This window comes from Manacus vitellinus, unplaced genomic scaffold, assembly GCF_001715985.3.
Source record: "Manacus vitellinus isolate BGI_N305 unplaced genomic scaffold, ASM171598v3 scaffold_37_pilon, whole genome shotgun sequence".
Classification (NCBI taxonomy): Eukaryota; Metazoa; Chordata; class Aves; order Passeriformes; family Pipridae; genus Manacus; species Manacus vitellinus.
The window spans coordinates 3,053,167-3,080,446 of record NW_021940517.1 but is presented as its reverse complement, the minus strand read 5'-3'; the positions used below and the strand labels follow the sequence as shown (position 1 = coordinate 3,080,446).

The 27,280-nt window shown below is 37.6% G+C and overlaps 1 protein-coding gene across 1 annotated transcript; it reads right to left on the bottom strand.

Annotated features, from left to right (window-relative positions):
- Positions 1 to 1,739: 1,739 nt before the first annotated feature.
- FGFR1OP (FGFR1 oncogene partner) lies at positions 1,740 to 24,183 on the bottom strand. The gene is given in 13 exon segments (XM_029961618.1): positions 1,740 to 4,103; positions 4,569 to 4,662; positions 5,315 to 5,354; positions 6,079 to 6,147; positions 6,743 to 6,852; positions 9,444 to 9,661; positions 10,710 to 10,793; positions 12,974 to 13,108; positions 13,918 to 14,006; positions 14,612 to 14,666; positions 16,501 to 16,554; positions 24,093 to 24,134; positions 24,136 to 24,183. Coding segments are annotated over 13 exon segments (1,113 nt in total). The 3' UTR covers positions 1,740 to 4,028.
- Positions 24,184 to 27,280: the final 3,097 nt, after the last annotated feature.

Sequence of the window (27,280 nt, the reverse complement as noted above, 5' to 3'; positions counted from 1 at the left end):
CTATCCCCATAATAACTAATCTCCCATATAAAGGTCTGTTTTGATAGAATCATCAAATAATTTGATTGAAAGGGTTCTCTGGAGGTCCAGCCTCCTGCTCAAAGCAGATCTAACTTCAAAGCTCAATCAGGTGGGTCTGGGTCTGTCCATTTGAGTTTTTAAAATTTCCAGTGATGGAGAATTCACAATCTCTCCGAGTCCTGATCTAAGTCCTGGACCATTTTCATGGTGATTTTTTGGAGATTTTATTTCATGTATGCAGGTGGAATTTCTCTCAATGCAATTTGACTGTTCTTTCACTGGGCACCTCTAGGAAGAGTCCAGGTGTCTTCCATATGGCCCATCACGGGCATGGAAGTCCACAGCTTAACCACCCACCTTTACCTCCTCTTCTACAGGGAGAATAGTCCCAGCATTTCACAGATGACATGCTCCAGCCCCATCACCATCCTCCAGCCCCTCCACTGGACTCTATTTTGTTGGCATCTCTTGTACTGGGGGAGCCCAAGCTAAACACAATACTCCAGGAGGGGAACCAACCACTTCCCTCAGTCTACACACTGACTCATGATTCCAGGTTTTCACAGCTGCCCCCAGGCCCTTTTCTGCAAAGCTTCTTTTTATCCAGCCTATCTGCCCTCAATTTGGTTACATAGATGCTTTGAGAGACTTTGGCTAAAGCCAAAGAAAGTTACATCCACTGTTGTCCTCAGAGCCATGATAGAAGGTGATCACATTGGTCAGCCACAATCTGCCCTTCCTATGCTGGTTGTTCTGATTACCTTAATTTATCTCACATCATTAGAAATGGCTGCCATGAGGACTTGCATCAAATTTCCCAAGGACTGAGGTGAGACTGGCTGGCCTGTAGCATGCTGGACCCTCTTTTCTCACTTTTTTAAAAGCTAGACATAATATCAGGAATGTCCCTTGATCACCATGACCTTTCAAATAAGCCCGACAGCAGACCTTGCAGAAACAGAGGTGAAGAAGAAACAGTACCTCAAGTCTTTCTTTCTTTACCTGCATTACTGGGTCACCTACTCTGTTCAGCAGCAGACTCATGTATTATTTTTTCATGTTTCTTTACTGTTGCCGCACTTGTGCAAATCCTTCCTGCTGCCTTCACACCCATTGCTAGCTTCAGTTACAGCCAAGCTTCAATGTCCCCTGTACCATTCCTGTATTCCTGTGCAGTTCCACAGTAATCCCTTTACCCCATCCTCATTTCAACCTTCCATACAATTTTTTGAATATGAGCTCAGCCAGGAGTTCCTCAGCCAGCCATACGGTTCTGCTATGCTTATGCATTGCTTTGCACAGTGGAAGGAATTCTTTTGAAATGCAACCAGCTCTGTTAATAAAAAAGAGTATTTCTAACCAGACCTAGCTGGTACAGAACTACACAGAGCAATCGTAGATGCCCCTCTAAGACACTTGCTTCTCAGCTCACAGAAATGTTCCCATCTTTTATGACAGGGCTCTGGTTGTTAATTCTAACAGACATCTGAGGTGGGGTACTCAACTACATTAGGTCCTTCAGGGAGAAGCCTAATGTGAAATACTAAACACTATGGTTTGAATTGTACAGTGAAACAAGCATTCAAGAGAGCTTAACTTGTCAGTTATATTTAAATACCTCTAACAAGCATTTTTCATGACAACCCTCAAACCCCACAGAGTTTCCTGAATTCATCTAAATGTTAAGATTTTTGGTTCAAGAAGTCTCAAAGACACAATTTAGCCAGCATAATAGCTTTATTTTACAATTTGAATTATTATACACAATTCAATAAAAGCTCACAGGAGGAACAGCACGGAGACTTACCACTTTTTGGTATTTCCTTTAATTAGAGCCAAAGTGCAAGGCTTGCCATTAACTCCCAACGTAAGAGAACACACTCCTCTGCTAACAAAAGTCATGTTAACACTTAAAATATGTAATTAGTTTTTGAAAAGGCCACATCTTCAAATGTAATTAGAAATAATTTAATAAACTTTTTGCTTCTTTTGGTATGATAAATTGCCACATATCTTACAGCTAACAGGTAATGGAACATCGTGTTTTCTAAGACACTTAAAAAAACCAAACAACACTGCCTCTGCTTTATTCCACACACTTTAAAAATAAATGCCAGAAAACAATTGTTCCCAGGTGTTCATGTGGAATTTTATTTCCTTCAGATATGCTGTTGCTCCTAAAAAAAGAAAGAAAAAAGAAAAGGAAAAAAAAAAAAGGAAAAAGTAAAGAAAAAATACCAACCCAAACTTTTCATATATAGTATCTTGAGGCACAGGTTCCCCTATCCATAAAGGAATTTTTTACACAGGCTGTATCATATAACATTGTTGCTATTTGAAGTCTATGGCACATGGACTTTGTCGGTGAAAAAAATTCTCCTGTGTTCAGCTACTACAATATGGCACAAAGTTAAAAGTTAACAGCATGACCAAATATTCTGATGCTTTTTTGCTGGCTATTTTGGGGTGCACATAAATAAAAGGCACACTTTTTCTCTCCTCTCAAATCATTTATGTAATGTACAAGCCTAAGTTCCCAGCACTGCTCCAGGCCTGCTGGCCCAGTGCAAAAAAAGATTTAAGTCAGCTTCCAGTTATAGTAGCAGCTTTCTATGCTTAACCAATGGCTTTAGCTTAGCAAGCTACTTCCACTGTGGTGATCACTGATGACAGGCCAACAGTATTCCTGAAAAAAAAATTACAAAGTCTAAAAAAAGGAAAAAAAGTTAAAATTAAATTATTTATATTCACTTACATGTCTAGTTTCCAAATGTGTTCACAATGTTCAGAAAGTGCACATTTTGAAGTCTTGTTTCAGTATTACAAATGTCCATGACCTATATATTATAGCAGCGCCATGTACAGTATTGTTAAAGAACTGTCAACGTTTCCATTACTGACCCTGTTTTGCAAGAGTATATAGTGAAAATATAAGAATTTGCTCTTAGCTAGAACTTAGTGTCTGTAACATTTTCGGTATGGTATTTTTAAATATTTGCATTTAATTCTGTACAGCAGTCAGAATCTGAAAAACAGAGGGTTAAGTGGTTTCACTTTTTGGCGCTCATTTTTACTTAACAAGGATTTTCAAGAATGAAAGTAAGCTTACAGAACATGAAGAGCCCTCAATAATAAAAGCTCCACAAAGCATTACCACACTGTTAAAAACTTAAGAAAACCCATTAAAAACTTAAGAAAACCCAATAAGATTTAGTTAATGATTTGTGAATAAAATTACTTTTCGTGATTTAACAACAGATAACATTGATGAAATTATCATACATAAAAACAGCTTAGGTCTTAACATCAATGGTCTGACAAACATTTAAACAAGAATATTCTGAGTTAAGTCTAGTGCTAAATTTAGCTCCTAAATATGGCTAAATTTAGATTTAAGAGTTTAGATACTCTCAATTTGATATGCCTTTACAAAAGTTAAAGTCCAACTTTCAGAAGAGTCTGTAAAAGAGCAGTTTCAAGTAAGTTCGGAGTAATTAGGTATTGTGGCTAGAGTTACCATAAATATGTACTACATGCTGACTTGATAAAATTGTGTTAAAAGATGTGTAAGTTGAACCAGTACCTTTGAAGGTTCTTGCTTTGGTTATCTTTAAAAAAAAAACAAAAAACAAAAAACAGACTGTTAAAATAACAGTGCAAGTTCACTATAAAGCCACATGCCTCTTTCTTGATGTTCTCCTATCAACTGGTTTTTATTATGCCCACTGCCAGCAATGGACATTCGGCTTGGAAAATCCACCTCCTGCTGTAAAAGGTTTGGCTGAACCAAATGAAGAAAGTAATTCTGATATCAGACTCAAATGGGAACACACTATTTCATTTAGTTCTTGTAAAGAATATTTAAATGCCTTCTCCACCTACAGTCTTTTGAAACACAAGGCACAAGAGTAGGGAGTGGACATTCCAGCAAAAAGTGATTGTCTGAAATTAATAGTCCACAGCAGTCTTCTAGTCCAGCACAATGAAAGATATTTTGTTGTCCAATTCTATGCCACGTCTTCCAGATAATCTGCAACGTCACTTAACTGAGAAATGGTAAGGTCTTGTGTGATGCTTTCGAGCTAGAAAACAAATAAAATTGCAAACTCAGAAACCACAAAAACAGTATTATGTCATGCAGTCCTTCATATAGCAACCTATCCTTTCGGCCTCAAGCTCTTTCAGCGAGATTTCATAATCCTTTAGGAGATGCTCAGACAGATCTTGAGATAATGGGTTTAAGACTTTTGTATGCTGGGTACTAAACCAGCTTCAAATACATTTTATATGCCTAGAAAAAGACAGTGAATTGTGCTACTGAACAACTGTTGTGGGGTTGTGTTTTCCTTTAATCATTATATTATCTAACTTGGCAGGGAGACTAGGTGTAAAAATACAGAATGCAACAAATAATACAACCTTAGCATGTTACCTAGTAATGTAGGATTATAAAAATAATGCAGGCACATTATTTTTAACCTTCTGTGAAGTAAAGTCAAGATAAGATAAGAAGACTATCAAGAACAAAAATTTTGAAATAATCATACTTTATCACTGGCATTTGACTCTTCTGTTCCCACAGAAATTTCATCTATTTCTTCTCCGATACTGATATCACTTTTTTCTGAGCGGTGACTAGTACTAAAGAGAAAGAAAACCAAAATCATAGAAATAAGACTTCCTTTTCAAACACCCAGGTATGACATTCACTTTATACCTGACATTTGATTGGGATTTCATTTCCTAGCAAGTTAAATATGTAGTTACTTAAAACCCCATAACAACTAATGGCTTTCTACCTTGATGAAACCATGATAAATACTGAGAAGTACTTAGGCCTCTGTCATGCAGTTTACAACACCAATGCCTTCACATCATAAGGATGAGGTTGCTAAGTATTTATTACTGAGCACCCACAATGCTTTACTTTCCAGTTATATATTTCAGCATATAACAAAATCATTGACTAATAGCATTAATTAAAGTGTTAAAACACTGTTAAGTGCATGGTTCAGGAAAAAAATCTCAAATCCCTTTCCCAAAAAATGAACAAAATATTGCCTTAAAGTTAGCACTAGGTTTCTAAGGAACTCATTATCCCTATACAAAAAGTGACCTGTTCGTTGGTTTTTGAACTCGTAATTAAACCTATTAAAATAGCAAATTGAAGTTTAAAGGAATGCCGAAATACTGACAGACTCCAGCAATAGTGACTGCCTGAAATATTATGAAATAATTCAAATATGCTAGTGGGTATGCCGATAATGCTACTGAGGTATCATCCTTCTCTTACCTGTTGAAGTCATCAGCATATTCATCATCATCTCCGTTTCCTAAATAAGTTTTAAAAGCTATTAATCAAACAAGTTTTCTTTTTGGGAAATGCAAAAAAAAGAATCTATTCCTGCACCAAAATACATGGTTTGACGACCAGCAAAAGTGGGAGTAGATTAAATTACTTGTGCAGATTAGAAAGATATTTGTCCTTAATTAATCTCAATACTGTTAACACAAACTGTTTCAAAACTGAACATACATTTTCAGGATGCTGACTACATTGCTGAATACAAAACTTAAATACTTGGCAGCTCTATTTTGAAAGAATGTTGACTGTTCTTCTGTCACATCTTCTTCATATTGCACCTAAAGCTAACAAGGCAACTTTCAAAGATGTGGAGGGCAAATAAATATGCAGCTGAAAACCAGTAATACTTATCAGGCTATCTTTTACCACAAATATATACCCAATCTTTTTGTAGAAACCTAGACAACAAAATTCATCACTTGATATTAGCAAATGTTTGCACAGAATGAATCAAATTTTTTTCCATGTGTAGAACACTAATCCACAAGACACCAGTTATCCCTTTTCTGTATCCTTTAGATCACGTCTTGCTCTTAACTCCAGTCAGCTTCACAATGGTGCCAAACAGAATGTCAGAAGTAAAAGCTGAAGATTTTAGTTCAATGTGTATTTCAGTTTCTCAGATTGCTCTAAGAAGCTGGGCCAGAATTTACAATTAAAAATATCAGAGCTTCCTAACATCAGTTACTTACCTAATTCTAGTGATCCCAATTTTGCATTCACCAACCGCAGGTCTTTCAAAACAGAGTTTTTATTCAAATCTGTAAACAAAAGCATTTATATCAGAAATCTGACTTGCGACTCTTCAATAAGATCCCACTTAAACATACCAATCAACCATTTATAACAACTGTTTTTTTATAACAACCTTATATACTTTTATAGTATAGTATGGCAATATTATATTAAATTTTCAGGTCTGAACTCATAACATTTAAAAACACGAGTAGTAAACAGGGATAATTTCCCAGTACTCAGGATCAGGTTTTACAACATGAAAGCAAATACCCCTAAAGCACTGGTGCAAATAATGTAAGATAACAATACGAAGGAGTAAGTCAATTTTGCTTAAAAACAGAGCAGTAGAATTACATACTCATAAAAACTGCTTTATGTACACACAATAAAAGGAATGTAGATAAGTATTTCATGCTCCAAAACATAAAATGTCCCAATGTTAGCATAATATATCAAAACCAATATGCAATCAGTCAGTGAAGGAAGCACTACTTTAAAGCACATTACAACCAGAAGGGGGCCACATACTCTATCACATTTCCATCTGAATGTGTAGCTCACTCATTACAGGAAATATCTTCTACAATCATCAAAAGAAAAAAACACATGAAAACTTACTATCAGACTCCTTTATCAAAGGTGCACCAGTCAGGGAGCTTAACCCACTTTTTAGAGGCGGTGCATCAGAAAGGGATGCTAGACCTCCTGCTTTACTGGCTTCAGTTTTCCTAAAACAAACCAAATAAATAAGTACTCCACAGAGCTGTAAAATGTGCGCAGTTCATTTCTTTTCTATTATTAAATTTTCATAAAATAGAAAAGCAATATTACAGCAAAAAAGAGCAAGGGGACAGGACTATTCATTCTGCTATCTTAAAAACAGCAGGCAGTTTACTGACACAAGTGTCAAGCACAACATCCACTAAGAAAGTCACTTTCTCACCCATGCAAAGACTTCCTCCTGTCTTCTCCCACAGACAGAGCTCCTGCACCTTCATCAGCATCACTATTTTTATCAAGGGACCTTTCATTATCCCCACATGTAAATGCAGCCAAAAGAAGAAAGATTCAGGTATAAATCAGAACTTTAGTTTGTTTTACAACTAAAAGATATTATGTCTGATGAAGATATTAATTCTAAGAGCAGTCTCACTTACAGGAAGATAGATCTCATTATCACATGTTTAAGTTCACTTGGTTACTACCTAGTTCAAATCCTACTTGCAAGCAAAGGATGAAGAAACACAAATTAAAAGAGACCAAGACTTTCACATTTAGTATTGCCAGAACATTGCTGCTGTGATTCCATTCCTATAATAATGGACAACATTTGAATCACTCATTGTATCTAGATCACCAAAACATCACGTGTAACATCACACGTTAAAATGCTTCAAAATTTTGAACAACAGGTCAGAGATCTAGAGCCAATGAGTACTTGGATCATCTCTCATATTCTCCTTAGTAACTGCTTGCTCCCTTCCTCTCCAGTGCACTCATCTTAGAGGAACGGGTAAGGCTCCCATGAGGAAATTACCTTGTTGCAAACCAAGCGATGCCTCTCCTACTTATTTACCCCTTGGGACTCAGGCACACCAGCACAAGGTGCCACAGAGAAATTTCGCCTGAAGAGTATGTTCTTTTTTCTCCTCTAGAGGAGTTGTCAGGAGGGTAGAAGTGAAAGATTCAGGAGAGACAGCTCAGTTACAATCAGATTCTAGCTCATTTGCTATTAACATATTCAGCAGACCTTATTATGGGACCTTACTAGAGTACATACATCATAATAACATCATGCATTACAAATTACTACCTGGTGGACTGTGACTCTACTATAGACACACAAAATTCAGAAATTGTTCTTCCTGTAGGGAATTTCCCTACTAGGAAAAAAAGATGCTTACTTTAAAAAATAATTTAAGAGTCTCTTTCTTGGATGGTCTTTTAAAAGAAATACAGTTTACCTAGTTTCAATGTGAATTTTCTTTCTTGTCATATGAAAATTCAAACAATAAGAAATGAGTAAATATTATTATGCAGGAGTTTTTCCAGACTTTTCTAATTTTCCCAATTTATCATTTAAACTGCCTGCTATGATGCTTACTTTGGTTAAAGGCTAGTTAAATGAGCCCTTGAGTAAGGAGGAGTAAATGCAATCAGATACAGTTGTAATCTTGATATTAACAATAAGAAAAAGAGAAAATAAATACCAACAATATTTTCCAGAGAAAAATCACTGCTCTTTGAGGAAAAAAAATTTGCTTTGACTAAAGCTGTATTACAAATAATTTTTCTCAAAGAATCCATTTACTAGAAAGAGACCTAGTCTACCTGGCATGATTGCTTTGTGCTGTACCAGAAGGATCCCATTCTAAGATTAAGCATCTACTGAAGTAATAATACAAAAAAGCTTATGCTGGTCTGCCCACTATCAACATAGTTGGAGGGGAAAGCCAACATGAGGGGAGCTACTTCCAAACTGACTTACAAATGATTCTGTAATGTCTTCTTAATCTCTGCTAAGAGGGAGCAATTCTCTGATTATTTGAGCACAGCAAAAAGAACACCATGAAAAAATCCTGCATCATTACTCAAAAGTGATACCTAAACTAGGCTTCAAGATAACTCAACATGATAACACAAAGATAGGTTTTTCAGTTTTATAACAAAGTTGTTGTATAGCTCCTGTTTCAAATGATATTTTTCAGTCATCAGACTCCACAGATGAACAACAAAAAATGGGCTTCAGGTGCATCTGCAAAATTGGCATACGCAGAAGAAACAACACTTCACTGAAAATTTTACTGCACACAACAGGTGTTGTAACGTAAGAAGAAACCCTCAGCTGTGAGAAACTCTTATTATTATTACAGTTTATGGAGCCAGTTTATACTGATTTTTGTCCTCCTTACAAAGCCATACAGATATTTAAAGCACTATCCCTGTCACTGTCCACTTCTTTTAGTACAGATCACCACTGCAGCTCTGTTGCAAGAAGAAACACTGATGCCTGTGCTTCATACCTGTTCATTCCACCAAAGATATAGGCTGGGAACATTCTATAGCCTCACTGATGCACCTTGAAGTGATACAGGTTTTTCCACTCAAGGTACATCCCAAGAGATCCCAGAGGACACTCTTTGTGCATTTCAAAGAATAGTCAGAGAAATGCACATTTCAGAAAAAAATGTTACAGAATAGATCTAAACACTTCCACTTACATGTGCAAATAATCAAATAACAACTAGCTCTCAAAGGTTTGCGAATATCCTGAGGACAAAACAAGCCTGGTATTATGTAGAACATTCATGTTACCTACCAGCCATAAGTTCTTTCTGGTTTGGGTATAGGATCATCAAAGAAAGAGTCTCCTTCTTCATCATCTTCATCCACAACTGCATCACTTTTTTCTTTGGTATTCAAGTCTTTGTTTTCTAATTGAGGATCTAGTTTTGCTTCATTAGGCAGAAAATGAATGCTTCTTTTGCTTGCTTCCCCTGATGAGACACTGGTATCACTCTGAGTGTTTTCAGCAGCCTTGAAAGATAAAGAATGAAAGGAATAAGTATTTATGTCTGGTAATACTCTAAGTGGGAATATAAACAGAGAACATATAACTACCATCACTTTCTAAAATGTTAGCTCAAATTCCTGAGAAGTACTAATAAATTTATTAGTATCATCAAGAATCACACGGGAGAAAAAAATTGTTTTATCACTTTAGAAAGTGTTTAATGTTGCTGCCATAGAAAACTTCTGCTCCATCCTGTGCACTGCTATGCTATCTAGATCACTCCTACTATAAAAGCAAACAATTTTAAAAGATCTTGCTTATCAAATAAAGAAATCTACAGACACAGTACTTTCCTACCTAGCAAGGAATACTGCTATTTTATCTTCTCCTAGACTTATTAAAATTAAACCAGTAAAAAGATTTATTACATTAACTTCTTTTTTACACACTAATAACAGTACAGTTTTGAAACAAAACCAACAGTATTGTTTAATGCAGATACACAACAGGTATGTAGGTTGTGATGTCCCAAGTGTTTCTTTATCAGTCATCAACTTTCATTCAGAAGACTGAAGTAAAATTTTCAAATTATAGGCCATGAGAGTTAAAATTACCTTGGTAGGTCTTTTCCATACCAAGGCTATTTTATCTCAGTCACAGAATCACATTCAATTGTTGGCAGCATCTCAGGTCTTCTAGGGCAAGAAGAAATACTCAAACCCATAAGTGGTAGCAACAACAATATTTTAATTTCATATCCTAGAGGAACAGAATTGTTGTTGAAAATTAAGAGCTTAATGATAGCCTGACTAGAATAAAGGGGAAGCTACAGCTACTTCTCTGTTCTGGGCCCCGAGGCAGCAAGCTGCTACTATGTCATCTGAGAACCTGCAAGTACAACAGTTGGTCTTTGCTTGAATTCATATATAAAAGTTTTGCTAAAGTGAAATAAATACTTTCAAATTGCAGATGATTTAAGTGAATGCCATCATATCTGCAGTTTCATAGGAGTTCTCTCTTTTACCTCTCATGTATATCATGAAGCTTTTCATTATATATAAACAATCCTACCTTATTTGGTATAGAACGTGTACTTGACCTTCCATCAGATGATTTTGATGTGGGGCACTGGCTATCACTTAGAGCTGGAGCCACCTAAAATTTCACATAAACACTTATTAAAAAATATATTTAATTTTGTCATAATTCCATCCAACAAGAAACAAGGCTACCATCCTCACTTGCACAGTATGCAAACTGTGACATTGTCTGTGGGAAGATGACCTGGTGTAAAATAAGAGAAAACTGGGAAGTTATGTTCACATTCTAACAGAAGTTACAACAGAATGGAAATTATAGGGTGAAACACAGTTGGCATGCACGAAATACATTGCACAATGATTGCCCACACAACACAGCCTGCAACCCCAAATGCATGCTAAGAGGGATGAAACAGAGGGTGCAGAAGAGTGGATATACTGTGGTCAAGCTCTGTTGTAACCTTTGTAGGGAGGGGAACTCAATGGTACCATGTAGACGGTAAATCACATAGCAGCTGTCAACCAAGGGAGAGACGAGATGTCATCTTCCTGCTGAAGCAGCAACTGTGGCAAAATCTCTCTCCTTGGATGAACTTGGTTCATTATAATCTAATTGTAATACTAAGTCCATCTAAAAGTCACCCTCCTCCAAGGTACAACCACCCCTCACTGAGCATGCGCTCCATATTTTACTGACTATAAGTTAAAGAGCGAGAGAGAAAATCTTACACCCATCAGTAACAAAAGGGTGTATGACTAGAGTCACTCAAGCTCCACCTAAATGTAAAGTAATAGTATAAAAGTAAACTAAGAATGGGGAGAAGTTAGGGAAGACTCCACCATAACTTCTGGGATCAGTTGATGAGCTGAACCTGTGTTCTCCCCCACTGGGTAAGAACCATATTCTACGGGTGCTAAGTGATTATTTTGAGCTAGCTTTCGTTGGTGATTAGAGCTTGTTGGTGTCATGCTTTAAATATGTTTTTGCAGTCACTTGTTAACATGAGCAATCTTACAACATTAACCTGTCACAACTTTCTAATATTGGTGTTTTTATTAATAAAGTGTGTTATTCCACAAACTGTTTAGCACGAGTCCTTCAAGGGTGCTATCAGTCTCCAGCAGCAGATAACATATTTGACTAAGAGTGAGGAGATCCCAGAGAGTGTCTCCAAATTGTAAAAAAGGATTTGACTCCAATACACTGTTGGTATTGTCTCTGAACGAGTCAGTCAAACCGCCCTCTGATCCAGCAGCACTGTTCAGTGGAGCCCCGATAATGGGACAATGACAGACTGGTGGGGCACAAGGGTATCAGCTTTCCTGGGGTGCTGACAGACTGATCAAACACCAAGGGCTTGAGGAAACGCCCCTTTCACGTGACAGAAAATTGCTATATCAAGAACTCAATGACAACTACTTCTGAATTTAAGCTTTCATTGGGGTACTGAATGCATCTTGAGTGTAAAGAACTTCGTTCTGAGTCACAATCAAATGCTATTGGTTGGATTTCATTAATTTAATTAACAATATTAATTGTCATTGCCTTCATGTAGTTCAATACTTTGATATATTTAGTTTTAAATACATATTTTTCAGAAGAGCTTCAAAGTTTTTAACAAAACCCCTTGTAGGCTTTTCAGGTCATATTAAAATTAAAAGTATGCCAAAGAAAATAGGTACCGATAGAAGTGTTATCAAATCACACTAGCAACTAGAAAATAAGTGACACAGTGTTTTGTGTCATTTATCTGAATCACAGAATTACAGAATCAACTAGGTTGTAAAAGACCTCTGAGATCAAGTCCAACTTTTGACCCAACGTCACCTTGTCTACTAGACCATGGCACCAAGTGCCACATCCAGTCTCTTCTTAAATACCTCCAGGTGACTCCACAACCTCCCTGGGCAGCCCATTCCAATGTCCAATCACTCTCTCTGTAAAGAACTTCTTCCTAATGTCTAACTTAAACCTCCCCTGGAGCAGCTGAAGACTGTGCCCTCTTGTCCTACAGCTCGTTGCGGAGGAGAAGAAACTGATACCCACCTGGCTCCACTCTGCGCTACTATGTTTTAGCAGAATATTAGTAAAGAGTACTAGGGTGGCATTAAAAGTAGCAGAATCGTCATAATGTTTATCTCTTATCTCTCTGATAAGTTAAGTTGAAGGCATAATATAGTAACAACCTGAAACACTGTAATATAACAATAGCCAGGTGTTCTTAATTTCAGTTTTTCATCATTGAAATGAAAATTAATAAATAAAGAAAGAAATTACACGTTAATACTACTTACTTCTCCACTGCCTGAAATCTTTTTCTGCTGACACTTCCTAACAACCTCCAACAACAGGGGACCACCCACAGTACCTTCTGCTTCTGTAATTCCCAAATCTCGAGCTAAGTTTTCTCGACCATCAAGGCCATTTAGCTGAAGGAGAATTAAAAAAAGAATCACAACACAGAAATAACTGTCAGAAAACAAAATATATTGTAATATAAAAAAAGCTTTTTGGTCTTATTTAACACAGCTTATATTTTGACTAACACTGATTATTTAAGACTTCCTGTTGCATGTGGACTAAAGCAATAAAATCATAGAATCACTTAGGTTGGGAAAGACCCTTAAGATCATCAGGTCCACCACTAAACCATATCCCTAAGTGCCACATCTACACATCTTTTTAGATACCACCTATTGCATAATTTACTTCTGATCTATACCTGAACTTGTCACAGATCATGCAAAGTTGTTTTAAATATGCAAGAATCTGTCATTAGCATTGTGGTTCCTCACAACTGAACTATACTTTTTGTCAAGCATATCTGCACAAAGTCCTTTGTTTCACTGAAATTTCTCTTAGAGTACATTACTGACATTATTTTAATTTTCATGCAACAATACTAACTTATTATTATGACGTAGTAAAGTTAGTGGCAAAAAATGTTGCAGGAATGTTCTGTTGCATACGCTATTATATGATTCCACGAAAATTGTTAACTTGGTAATTCATAATTATCAAGCATTGATTCTTAATAAAGGGAAATACTCATATTAGCACACGTTTCTGAAAAAAGTGTCTTCATGACAATAAGTAACTTTTACAGACTAAACATAAAAAAAATTATTTCTTATAAAAAGAAGCAAGTGGCTTAAATAAATCTGCTACAGTTTTTCTATTTATTGCCATGCAGTCCAAACAGTCAGCATAGCATACAAATAAAACCAGTACATCTTACTGTGCTTGATTCAGGCTGAAAAACAGCCAATGTAAAATCAAGATTGAAAAACCGCAGAAATTCCGCCACAAGACCTGCTACCAAGCGACCTAAAAAGGAAATAAGAGTAAAAATACACCAGATAGAATTCTTACTTCAAAGATTTAACATTAATATGGTTTCAGTATAACATAATTTAGACATTCAGCAAACTAGTACCACATAGCAAATTTGTATACCAACTCAAAATTATCTAACCCAGCAACTACATCAAAATCATTTAAGTCAATAATACTTCAAGAGCATAGAGATTGCCTAAAAAATTCATGTGTAAGATTTTTTTTAAACTATTCAGCTGTTTAAAAAACATCATTTTGACATTTCTCCTATGTGTTTATTCACTCCTGCACCTCTACAGTCAGTTTTCACTGGTTACTGTTTCTATTGGTCTAGAATGTCTCAGAGTTAGCAAAACCATCGGTTATCATAAAATATTAATTTAAATGCATTAATCATCTTAGTTAAAAATACAATTTCAGCACTATTAAGTTCAAATATTATAGATTGAATTCTATTCTGAATGAATGGTAATTATGACATCTGAAAGGAATAAAAGTATGTCATGATGACTGTACTGTTAATAAGATTCAAGGATTTAATATTTTGTTTCCTATTTTTATTATTTTGACAAGTATATACTAAAAAAAGAACTTACCATCTTTTGTACCTAAAAAAGTTTTCAAGCTTTCATTTACCAGAGGTGTTTTGTTCTGTCGAAAAGCAAAAACCAAACAGTAATTAACATCATCTTTGTGCTAGAAAGAAATTGAAAACCACAGCAAGATAATGTTTTGTTGTACTCTGTTCCACAATGATGCCTCACGTATGTAATTCACTTCTTCAAAATCTACCTGTGTATTATTTCGACTACCTACATGTAAAAGAATATTTATTTAGAAAATTAAATCTGTCTCAGAGCTAAGATAATTTCACCAAAATTGTTATTAGCATACTGATTTTTATTTACTTACTGATTAAAAAGGTAAGGTAAGCAGTTAACTTCCCACGTTGCTCCTCTAATATAGTGTGAAGTTCGTTTAAAAAAACTCAGTCCAGCCTTTTAAAAAATGGAAATTTACAGATCTTCTAGACAGTGTGGACCATGCTAATAACTAGTGCACAAATGAATACTAATCTTCTATTAATTAAAAGATCTTCAAAGATATTATGAAAATGTTTTTTTCTCCCTTGTTAGATTTGCCCTCTTCAACTTTAATTTTTAAACTGAAATAAATCAATGTGCTATGCTTGGTTTGTCAAAACAGGGATTTTTCAAAACAAATTCTAAATGCCATTCTTGACATATCAAAATGTCCTGGGTAAGAAAAGGATTTGCTATATGTATTTATTACTATAGTTGTAAATACTAACATACACACACAAGAAAGTGCTGCCTGAAAAAAAGGAAATCTATCTTGCTTAATATTCAGGAATTCAGAGGAGTGGTAAGTATTAAGATACTTCCAGTGTCTACAGTGTAGATTTAAAATATCATGATAAGCTTTTGGAGAAATGGTGAGCAGAAATCTACTGCAGCAAATTTCTCTTCAGTGCTATTATTCTCCAGATAGTATGGGAGGTTGTTCTCTGGGCACTCCATAATATGCTGAAGCTTCCCATAAGAGATGGTTCTGTTCTCCTATATCACTCTTCCATCATGTCTCCTTCCACAATTTTACACTAAATTTCTGGAATATGGAATCTCATATCATAGAATAACTACTTCTCCTCCTTACTAATGTCACAATACTGTCTGTTTCAGTTAAGCAATTTTGCAGAAAGAGCACAACCATCTAACCAGTAGAGGAGGAATAGAACAGTTTTCCATTCCTCTCTTTTTGAAACAGAGGATGGACATACAGTACTTTCTACTCTCCAGTTCTAGAAAATGAAAAGACACAGGAAACGGAGCAATGTCGGCAGCAGAAGAGGTCACAAGACCAGTGTCTGTATACCACAGCAGTATTGCTATGTAATCTTGATAGTATCTCATTCCCTTAATATTATTATATTGTCAAAGTATCAATACATAGTCCATCTGCTAATTAAGAATTCACCCTTAAGTATTAAAGCAAATTATCCTGAAGCAAGCCTACAACATCCTTATGGCAAATACCAAAAGTATTGGCATTTTACTGCATTGCTTTCACAATACACTTGTCAAAAACCCCCACTATAATATTTTCAATTTCAAAAGACATTATTCTGATTTGAGAAAATCTTGATCAGTCAACTAGATATCTTTTTTAAAATAAGTATTTGATAGAGAATACATTTAGTTATTCTGGTCAATTGGACAGAAGCAATAAAAACCCAGCAGACACTGTCACTTAAAAGTACGATTTCAAAAGGCTATTTAAAAACATCAGGAAACACCCTGACAATCCTGTTTTGTGTTCTTTATGCATCATGCTCTTATGCAGAAATACATATTTTTATCTTCTTATATTTCACAAATAGAAAGTATTAAAGCAATTATATTTAATTCTACATGAAGAACTACCAGGATGTTTTTTTCTGAATTATTTTTTAAGGTTCTCTTACCTCTACTTTCTCTTGTTCTTCTAATGCCAAAAACACAGCCGCTCGTAACTCTGCCTGCCAGGTAAAAAACAAAACAAATAGCATTTCTATAAGCACTGTTTTCCCTATGCAAATAGAATGCAAAGAGCTAGCAAGTAGCTTAACAGCTATTTGTTTCTCCTCAAGCAACTTGGCATGAACTGTAATCTACATCAGCACAATCAAAACACATAAGATTACAGGCAATGTGACTTGAGGCAGAGAAATAATAGTTTCCAGTCTGAGAACAAGCCGGGAGGAAGGAGCATGGAGAGGGAAGCAGAATTTGATACAAGACTTCCTAAATTACTTCTTTGTACATAAAAAGATTCCAAAGCACCTACATTATCTCCTATTATATCTTCCAAAAGTTAAAGATCCAGTTGTTTCAGGTAGCTCTGAAACACCTATCCTTCATCTACAATTCATTCAGGAAACATGAACAAATAACTTATAATAGCCCATTTAAAAAGTTAACATTAAGATATACAAATTCCTATTATTTCTTGTCAGATTATGTGCAAAAACCAGAATTTCTCAAGGAAAAGAGCATCTCAGTCATTCAAACACTCCTGTAGTAACGTTTTACCTAATTCTAAATATATTACAATCAGTAATCAGAATTCTTCTACGGACTACTTTGAATATTTAAGTGTAAACCTTGCATACTTAATTTTTGTAAGTACTACAGTTTCCCTACTTCTTTCACTGAATGCATCAAATGGATAACATACATTTTATGAAGTAGTCTGCCACCTTAATCAACTCTTAATCTGACATTTTGATTAACTGAGTCATTAGACAACATTGCAGTAATAAACTATAAAAGACAGTGTATGAAAGTTTTCTCAAGAGCAAAAAAGAAATCAGGGTTTTAAAGAAAGATCTATTTCCATAACTAAGAATAAAAACAGTATGAAGAGTGTCTGGACTTTCTCATGTATATTACAAGAGATAACTAAACACGGATTACCCTGTAACTGCTCTGTCCCACCAACAAAAAAAAAAAATCCTTTCATGGGAAAAACAAACACTTCCTTTTTAAGCAAAACCCTCTTTCAACACCTTTTCAAACAGCAAAACCTCTTACACTGCATTCCTTTAAATATTATTCTTACAAAATCAGTTTACATATAACTTTCCCACCAACAGCTAAAAACTTGTTTATTTAGTTCTATGTCACTATGATAAACTTAACATGCTTGTGAGGCTTTCTTTGTCACTTATGCCACAGAAACCAAATATACTAACATAAGAAGACAATAAAAATAACAAAGAATTCCTGACTGGCTACTACAGCTGTTCAAAATAAAACACACCAGCCATTACATGTGGATAGGGGTAAACCCCCTTAAGGGTCTGGATCATGGGACTCTATAACAAAGTTGTCTGAAAGTAGTTGCCAATACATCAGTTGATACAGAGTCTGACCCGTTTGAGATTTTGGAACAATATCACAACTGTCTTTTTTTTTTTTCACATAACTAGGATTGTTTGCCTGCTCCACTCCTTTAGGTCCAATCCAGTGGCTTTTAATTACAAATTGAGGTGCTTTTCTTCTTATTTATTTAATGACACAGCGTCAGGTTCTCCCAGATGTTGCCATTCCCCACTAATAGCCGGTTCACCCTTATTTACTTTAGTGCCCAATTAATAACCTTAAGGTCAGGAGCTCATCACTAGAAGATAATGCCATCAGTATTTATGACATCTCCCTTTTTCTTACCTGCATTATCCAGAACATCCCCCTAAAGCCTTTCCACAGATATGCAGCCCCTCAATCGACCCTTCAATCCTGCAAGCATCACAGTATGCTTGAAGTTACACATTCCTGCACTATCTCCAGAAGGAAGATTTGCACCACTACAACACACTGATGTTCATCCTTTGAGGTGGGTACTGCTCAGATCATAGCAAGATATTCTCAAAATATCATCTCGATAAATTTAGACATGGAACCATACACTAGAATCTGTGCGAGATTAAGGCAAAAATTCTCAAGTTCATGCAGAAGGAAGTAGAAAGCAATATAATAAAAAAGCTGAGGACAGAGGAATAATCACCCTAATATAAGATGAATCATAATAACCAGTAGGATGGACAATGTCATATAGGTTTTTCAAGATTTGAGACCAGTCACAGAGAATTTGAACACCAGAGACTGAGATCAGGTATGGCCATAGCAATTTTCTCCCACCAGCAGATATAAGGCTTATATAACTGCACAGATTAATCCATTTACATCATTCTTCTCACACTCCTTGTTTTTAGCAAGTGTGAATGGTTTGTATTTGTCTTTGCTCTGGTTTCCTTCCGCACCAAGCCAAACTGCGTTCCATACATTGTTACAATCTGCTCTTGCAGATTATAACACATTGTAACAGATTGTAACACGTTTCCCACATGTCCCTATTCCACACTGCCTCATTGTGATAGCAGTTTTCAACATAATCCAAACACATCGCGAACAATTTTATTCACAGTCTAGTAGTAAAGCAGAGTAAAGCTTAATAATCAAATTCTCCACCCATATCCTTCCTAAGGCTTCAATAAAACAGGGTTATGTCAACCAAGACAGATGTTGATGAGTAAGGTAGGTGGCAGTGTCTACCATCCATCAAGCCTACAGACTTCTTTCTCATCCCCTGAAGATGCCCGTTCTAAGTAGTTTTATCAGGCAAGAGCTCATGTCAATGAGACAGCAATTTGATTTCACTGAACTTAGCTAAAATGAGGCAGGCTAACATTGTATATGACAACTACTGTCTGTATTGGAGAAATGTATGGGTCAGTGTTTTGAAACAAAAGAATGTTTCCCCTTTTCCTCCTGGGTATTTACAGCTCGTCAGACAACACTGCTTTTTACTGATTGCTGTTTACTATAAATCAGAAGCTTGTAGTCCATGAAAGAAAGTATCTTTTCTGCACTGAATTACAGTATCCCTCTTCAGAACCTGGACAAGTTTACCCCATTTTAAATACAGAGCCTTTTGCAGGTATCCTAAGTACTGTTCAGGAAAACAGCTCCCTCAACCCACAGTTCCCTGGAACAAGGGAAAACAGTTCTTAGTATCTCAAGAGCTCCCCAAACACGCTTTTGAGGTGACATCTCAAAAATGCCAATCCAATTTGGAAATATGCTCTTAATAGGAAGACAACAAGCACCCACCTTAACAAGGTTATTAGTCTGATTTAGTATGCTTATAAAAGCCATCCACAGCAACTTAAATAGCAGATACTGGACGAGAAGTAAAAAGATTAGAGACCATCCAGGAATGAAAGATGACCTGTAGCCTCTAACTACCTCTTGCTTGCAGACTCCAAAACATCTCTTGCATATATAAAAATGAGCAGCACATGGGTAGCTTCCTGCACAACTTTCAGCACCTCCACTTCCTAACTCCGAAATGGCTGTTATATACCTTGGTAGATACAGAGCAGATGCACTGCTCTGGAAAGAGCAATGGCAGAACACGAAGCTGTTTAACCTCTGCTGATCACTCCAGGCTAAAACCCTGTGTGCATCAGGCTAAAAAGCCTGCACCAGTCTGATACATACCAGATATGTATTACAAATCCAAAGCTGGTGCCAAACCATAATCAGCAACTTCACTATGAATATTACTCAGTATCCACCCTGTCCCTCTCCATCTGCAGTATCTGTGAGGTTCTCATCCTTGAGCACAAGGCGGTGTGCTCTCCCCACCACATGTTAAATTTTGAAATCTTGGCTAAGTGACATAAAGGACTGATTGTGCATACATAATCCTTTAGACATAAACTGGTGACCGAGTCTGGGACTAGCAGTGGAATCACATTGTACCTAGACTCCACTCAGAGGAATTTATAAAGACCTTTCTGAACCTCACGACTCAATGGGAGCATCTCCCTGACAGTTTTGTCTGACCCTGTCCTCTACGCAGAAAATAATCAACTGTAATTTGCCATCTCATCTTGCTAAACCACCGTCACATTTACCACTGAACTTTGCTAACTTAATACTTTATATCAGTAAAGTATATGTTGCTTCTCTCTTATGAGTGAAGTGCAGGACCACATCTGCGACAGAACAAGACCAGTCAAGCAGTTTGCATGACCATTTTTTGTCAGCAGCCTAAATCGGTTAAGAAAGTTAAACTTGCTGGCAATGTAATTGTAAAGACGAATGCCGGAAAAAGGAAGAATTCATAACACAAAGGAAGTAGTAAACACTTGAAATCATAAACTCTAAATATCCACAGCTACATTTATCAGGTGCATGTCACAAAAAGTTCCCGTTCTCATATTCCCAAAGCAGGATACACGCATGATATTATGAGGACCATACTGACATTTAGATGTTGAATTTCAGTTAGTTTACCTGAAATAATTATAGACGGTTATATTTTACTTAACTTATAAAACTAAAAAGAAATAGATGTTATATTTAAAAAAAAATTAATGATTCTCCTTGATTACAAGAAATGAGTTGACTCTCTGGTATGAATAACTTTAAAACAAGCAACCAATCACAACATGCAGAAAGATGACAATGTAGTGTAAAGCATGTTCATCATGACAGCTTGTAATTCTAAGACATTTAAAAGCACTGGTCATTATGATAAATAGAATGAAGATACAAAAGCAAATAGGACAATTTTAACTGACTTATATGTATGCAGTTAAAAGCTCATTTTAAAAAATAGTACTTTTATCTTATCTAGCATCAAATTATTTTCCAGTACCTCAGCTGTCCATGTTTTGAAGCAAATTAGTAAGAAATTAGCAGTATCAGCAGGCCAAAAGCTTTACTAGGCATATGAGATTTGTGATTCTAACCTTCCTCACATCTGTAACAACAGCAAGTTCCAGAGAAGATGCAAAATTCAGGTAATATAAACTTAATTTTTGCAAAACAAAAGAAATTGAACGATACAAACCGAACCAAAATAAGCTAACAAAGAAACACAGTAAAAAGCATAATGGCTCCTCTTGCTCTGATGATGACAGCATCCCTAGGAGAAAGATCACATTCTCTTCAAGACACAACACTCCTATTTGTACACTATCACATAGAATCATTATAATTTTCACTAAAGTACAAATATCCAAATATCCACAGTTATATTCTGTATGTTTACAGAATTCATTAGAAAGCTGTCTTATCCATCAGACTAATTCCAATGATTAACAAACAATATATATATTTTCATATATATATACACACACATATTGCATCTTAGAGAATACAGGAAATTCTTAACTGCAAGTGGCAAATACATTTATACATCTTCCAGTTCTCACAATATTACTTCATTAAGTACTCTAGTGCTCAAACTCTAATGTAAATTCAAAAATCCAAAACATATTTTTAAAATGTTGTACAAGTAACATTTTTTTCAGGTAAATAATTTACATCAACACCAATGCTCACCAGAAATTAATCTCAAAATAAGAATAAACTAATAAACTGGAATCCATTATAAAATCATGCTTTATTAGAGAACAAAGGTATCACAATAAGTTTCTTTCTAAAAATTACTCAGTCATTACGCTATAAAACGTATTACCTGACTGCCTGATACATTCCATCCCTCGAAATAATTCCCCTTAAATTCTAGTCCTTCCAGAGCTGTAATTACCTACAGTGCTTCATACCAATGCATACCACTGGCCACATTTTTCTCTTTAATATAGCTACTTCAATAAATCCCTCCCCCCCCAAATGGTCAATACGCATTTTGAAGTATAAAAAAAAAGATTGTTTTGATAACATGTAAACATTCGGTTCACCACATAATAAAGAGTATTAACACACAATAGATAAACAGTATTGATCACAATTTTGTTTAATTTATTTTAATGAAAGAATGCCTGCAATTTTTTTAATGGATTGTATAATCTAATTTCAATTAGAAGACGACAATTTAGAAGACTTGTTCAACCTTAATTCTTCCAGCAATGGGCTTTTTGTCAGATACTAGTAGAACAAATTCTGTAAGTCATTAACGCTATCAATTAACACAGTCATCAAACTTGCATGCCTGTTAAGGTTTACAGCTAAGAAAAAAACCACTATGAATTCCTCCAATCAACAGCCTTAGCCATAAGCATACCAGTTATTAAACAGTAACTCCTAGTAATAAAAAAAGGCATAATTCGGACTTGTATTTTTCTAAGTCATTTGCTAGTTTGCCTTAAGGATACCTTTCAGTATATTGTATGCCGCACACTTTTGGCATTATAGAATAGTGAACTACAATAAATATATTTACGCAAAACTCAATGAACTGGCAAGCGTAGTACAATAATTTACACGTTACACAAAGGCAGGAATTAAGAAACGACAGCTCAGGGGCTCAATGTGACCCAATTGCCTTGCAATTCTTTTTTTAATTACAATTTTATTACCACCATACTTTCATTGTTTAACACTATGTGAGTGGTTAACAGGTGGCCCAAAAGGCCTATATGACATTAGTTAGAAAAAGGTCTCCCTAGTCTAATTGCAGTTAGATGAGCTAGAATCTTCATCTACTTTGGAAGTTTAAATAAGATCCTCCATTTGAAAGGGAAGAACAATACTGTTTTTAATATTTTTGTTGAAAAGTAGGACTAGTCCAAAATGCGGGAGACTTCAAAGCACACGCACAAATATGCTCTCACGCCCATTAACCATTTTAATTATTGAACTGTTCCTCAAGTATCAGCAATGACCATCCACCTCTGAAGGCTTAAAACACAGCACTGTGGACAAACACCACTGTCCTTGATGTGAAATCTTCATCTCTCCTTTAGCATGGAAGGGAACCCATCTGTTTTTAGGCTTCCTTACCTATATTGCTGTCTACTATACACACTAGTTATTCATGGAAGCTTGTAATGGAAACCATTTTCATACCCTTTCGGACACAAGTTCAGGCTACACCATAGACTTGGAAGTAGTGTACACTCCACTATGTTCCGTATATTTTCTTAGCATGGCATTATTTGTTCGTTGTAGGCAGGTAGGATCTCCAGAGAGTTTCCAGATTTAGCAAGCCTTCAAGGCACAGTTCAAGCAACCCACACTCAAGAGAAAGTGTTTAAATAGCGACCCACAGTAACTCGCTTGAAATTTTCAATAGGGGCTTTTCGTATCGAAGCAGGGATAAACTCTATCCACCCCGTCCCGCACCACCCGGCAGCAGAATGCTCCCAGCCCCAAGTTTAGCGGCAGCAAGGGGGCTCTTGAGGCCACACGGTCCCTACGAGGGCAAACCCGCACAGGCGGGGGCGGGCTCCCCGCGCTCCCGTCCCTCTGCCCGCCCGGGGGATCCCGCATTCCCGCGGGGCACAGCCCGAGCGGCGGTCAGGCCCGGGGCCCTCGTACCAGCTCCACCACGAATGGCCAGGGAGCACCACGGGGAAAGCAAGCGCCACCGCCAGGCCGCGACGCCGAGGGAGCGCCCCAGCCGGGAACACCGGCTGGAAGCGGGAGCGAGAAGGGACGAAGCCCGGGAAGCCTCAGCCCCCCCAACACTCCGCAGGGACGCAAGCCACCGCCGGCGCCAGCCAGCGCTCCTCCCGCTGGCGGGAAGCTCTCCTTCCCCAACCTTAATCTTATTGAGCACCCGCTGCTCTCGCAGCGTCTGCACACAGCAGGTCCCGCCGCTCCGTGTCCTCCTCCGCCGCCGGCGGCGCCATCTTGCTTCTCGCTGACAACCGCCCAAAGCGCGCTACGCGGCGGAACGCTCGGCAGATTCGCCTCCGCCGCGCGGCGGCACTAGCCCAGAGCGGACCCCAGGGAGTGCGGCGGACCGGGCAGCGGCCCCCCTCAACACCAGCCCGAGAGGGGACGCAGAGAGGCCGCAGCCATCCAGCGCCTCCGCCGCCCGCAGAGTCTGGAAAGTGCGGCGGCGAACGCGCAGCGCGGCCGCGGGCGGCGGGCGGGAAGTTCAAAGGGGGGCGGCGGTAACGGCTGAACTGGGCAGCCGCCCAGCTCCGTCAGCGGCCCCTCAGACCCTCCCTCCTTCCCGCCGGGTTCGAACCCAAGGAGCCATACGAGGAGTGACTGAGCCTGCTCAGCCCGGAGGAGAGTGAAGGGAGACCTCATCGCAGTCTACAACTCCCTCACGAGGGGAAGAGGAGGGGCAGACACTGATCTCTCCTCTCTGGTGACCAGTGACAGGACCTGAGGGAATGGCCTGAAATTGTGTCAGGCGAAGTTTAGGTTGGATATTAGAAAAAAGGTTCTTCACTGGAACAGGCTCCCCAGGGAAGTGGTCAGAGCACCAAGCCTTCCAGAGTTCCAGACGCGTTTGGGTGATACTCTCGGGCACGTGGTGTGACTCTTGGGGTGTCCTGTGCAGGGGCGGGAGCCGGACACGATCCTTGTGGGTCTCTTCCAACTCTGAATGTTCTGTGATTCTGAACGCCAAACCAAGCCACCTTCACCCACACCCGCTGGCTACAGGTGCTCTGTATGTGGGTTTAAGGGGCGAACAGCTCCCGCTCCGGGGCAGAGGGCAGTCCCTGGGCTCTGTAGAGGGCAACTACCCCGGGCGGATCTCAGCCGCTGAGCCTGCCTGCTCCGCCACACGCAAGGGCACCCGGTGCCGAATAGCATCAAAAGGGGCTTCTGGAGCCCTGGAGCATGTTCGTTGTTGCTGCTTCAAATAAAAAGTATAAAGCTCTGTGAATTGTAATGCTTAATCTGCAGCTCTACGTGTTGCATTTTGTCACGCGGAACTGTCCACGATTTTTCTTGGAGTCCAACATATGATAAATAATTTCATAAGTTAGGAATGCTCTAAGGGAGCAGGTACAGCTCCTGGGTGGGGCAGGGCGCAGCTGGAGGCTGCTTTTAAAAAGTGTGCACCGACTCTTCAGGGATGCCCTAAATACTTTGCCTAGCCTGGGCAGACAGGTGTTCATTACTCTGCTCTGCTTCTGCTGAACCCACGGGAGGTACTGCTGGAGCTTTAAGTTCGTTCCCATAGCCACCCAAAGAATATAGCACTGCAATTTTGAAGTCATGAAGTTTGGAAACATTAGCGGTCTTTGACTTCAGTACAAAATTGTGTTAAAGTATTACAAAATTGCACTTCTTAAGACAGCAATCCTTTCAGTATAATTTTTCAAAACCGTGTCAGAAACAAATAATAAATGCATAAACATAATGTATGGCATTACAGTTATATTTTTTATTTGTCCACTAGATCTCCAAAATTAATGGAAAGACAAAACATACTTGACAAAATAATTGATATAGGTAAAGGAAAGCTAGAGCAAAGGGAAAAAAGTCAGTAGACTTAGATTATAATTTGTAAAATTCATTTCAGCATTTCAGTTACAGTGGCTTCAAGTTCTCAAATACATGTAGAATATTTTGAATCCAGTTAACAGATAACCTCTTTCAAGCTCTGCAAAATACCAGACTAATCCTTAGGTTAATATTCATCACCTTAAGGGCAGCAAACTACAGTTCAGCTTCCTATTGCGATGTAGCCTCAAGCTGTCTCATGTTTGAAGGAAGTGCTGCCATTTTAAATGTATGTAATTCCCAAGTCAACCCCTATGGAAATCATGGAAACACATTGCTACACGGGCTCTTAACACAATTTAAATGAAATTTAAGCTTTCAAAAAATCATGCATGCACTAAATCTATTGACTTAAAATTAGGACATGAGAATATACATATATTTTGAAATGTGTGTATCTGCTCAGAGTATCGTAAATGTTTTCTTAACACACTTTTAGGAAAAAAGTCTAACTGGATTTGTTTGTTCTATTTGTGCAATGGAAATAACCAAAGCAAAACAACACATTGTGTCAGGGAGACAAAATTTGAAAGTCTCTGTCTGGATTCTTAAACTCTAATCTAAATGTAAACCGCTGAAAGGTGGAAAAATGTATTCTTCTGAAGGGTTTAATATAAAATCTTTAAGAAAGATGAATCATGCCAACCTCATTTTGGGTTGTTTGGGTTTTTTTCAAGGCCACACATTTCAGCATATAAACATTCAGAAATCTAGGATACTACTACATTTATTGAGAATTTTTTTGAGGAAAATGTTATTTTCATGAAATTTAAAAGAAACTTTTCAAATATTCTGACATTTCCTCATTTTTTCCACCACCTTCTAGTCACAGCATCATGATTGTTAATAGCCATCAGGAGATAAGCCAATAAAGAAATAAAAGATCACAGTACACAAATGAATATTAAATGGAAAGTCTTGAGGAGACAGTTGTCCAAAACAGCTCTCCATCATCTTTCTCATACCTCTCAAAAACATTCTCTTTAATAACACGTGCACTATTTCATGATATTGTGACATAAAAATATGGTTTCCTTGTCCTAATACCTTAAGAGCATACAGTATTTTAGCGTAGCTTTGGATCTCTCTCTGAAACCACATTAATGGGAAACTTGTCTTTGGGCTTAGTTTTCACCAAGTGCAGTGTTAATTTGGCAACCTCAGAGAGCAAATTCCCTATTGCACCTTGAAACACAACACCGGAGTCCAAGACCTTGCAAGCTAGAATGCTCCTGCAGTACAGCCCACTCTTTTCACCTCCAGTCTGCAAAGATAAAATCAGGCTGAGTGTCCTTATCTACTGACTCTTCATGGGCAGTGACAAAGACTTCAGATGGAGCTGTAACGTCCTCAGCAGCAGGAAGAGCAGTGCTGCATACAAGGATCTGGAAAGCTTCACTATTTTTAACTCTTCAACAAAATTTCTGAAACTTTTGATACCTATTAGACACTGTCAGAGACAACAGCAGATGGATCACT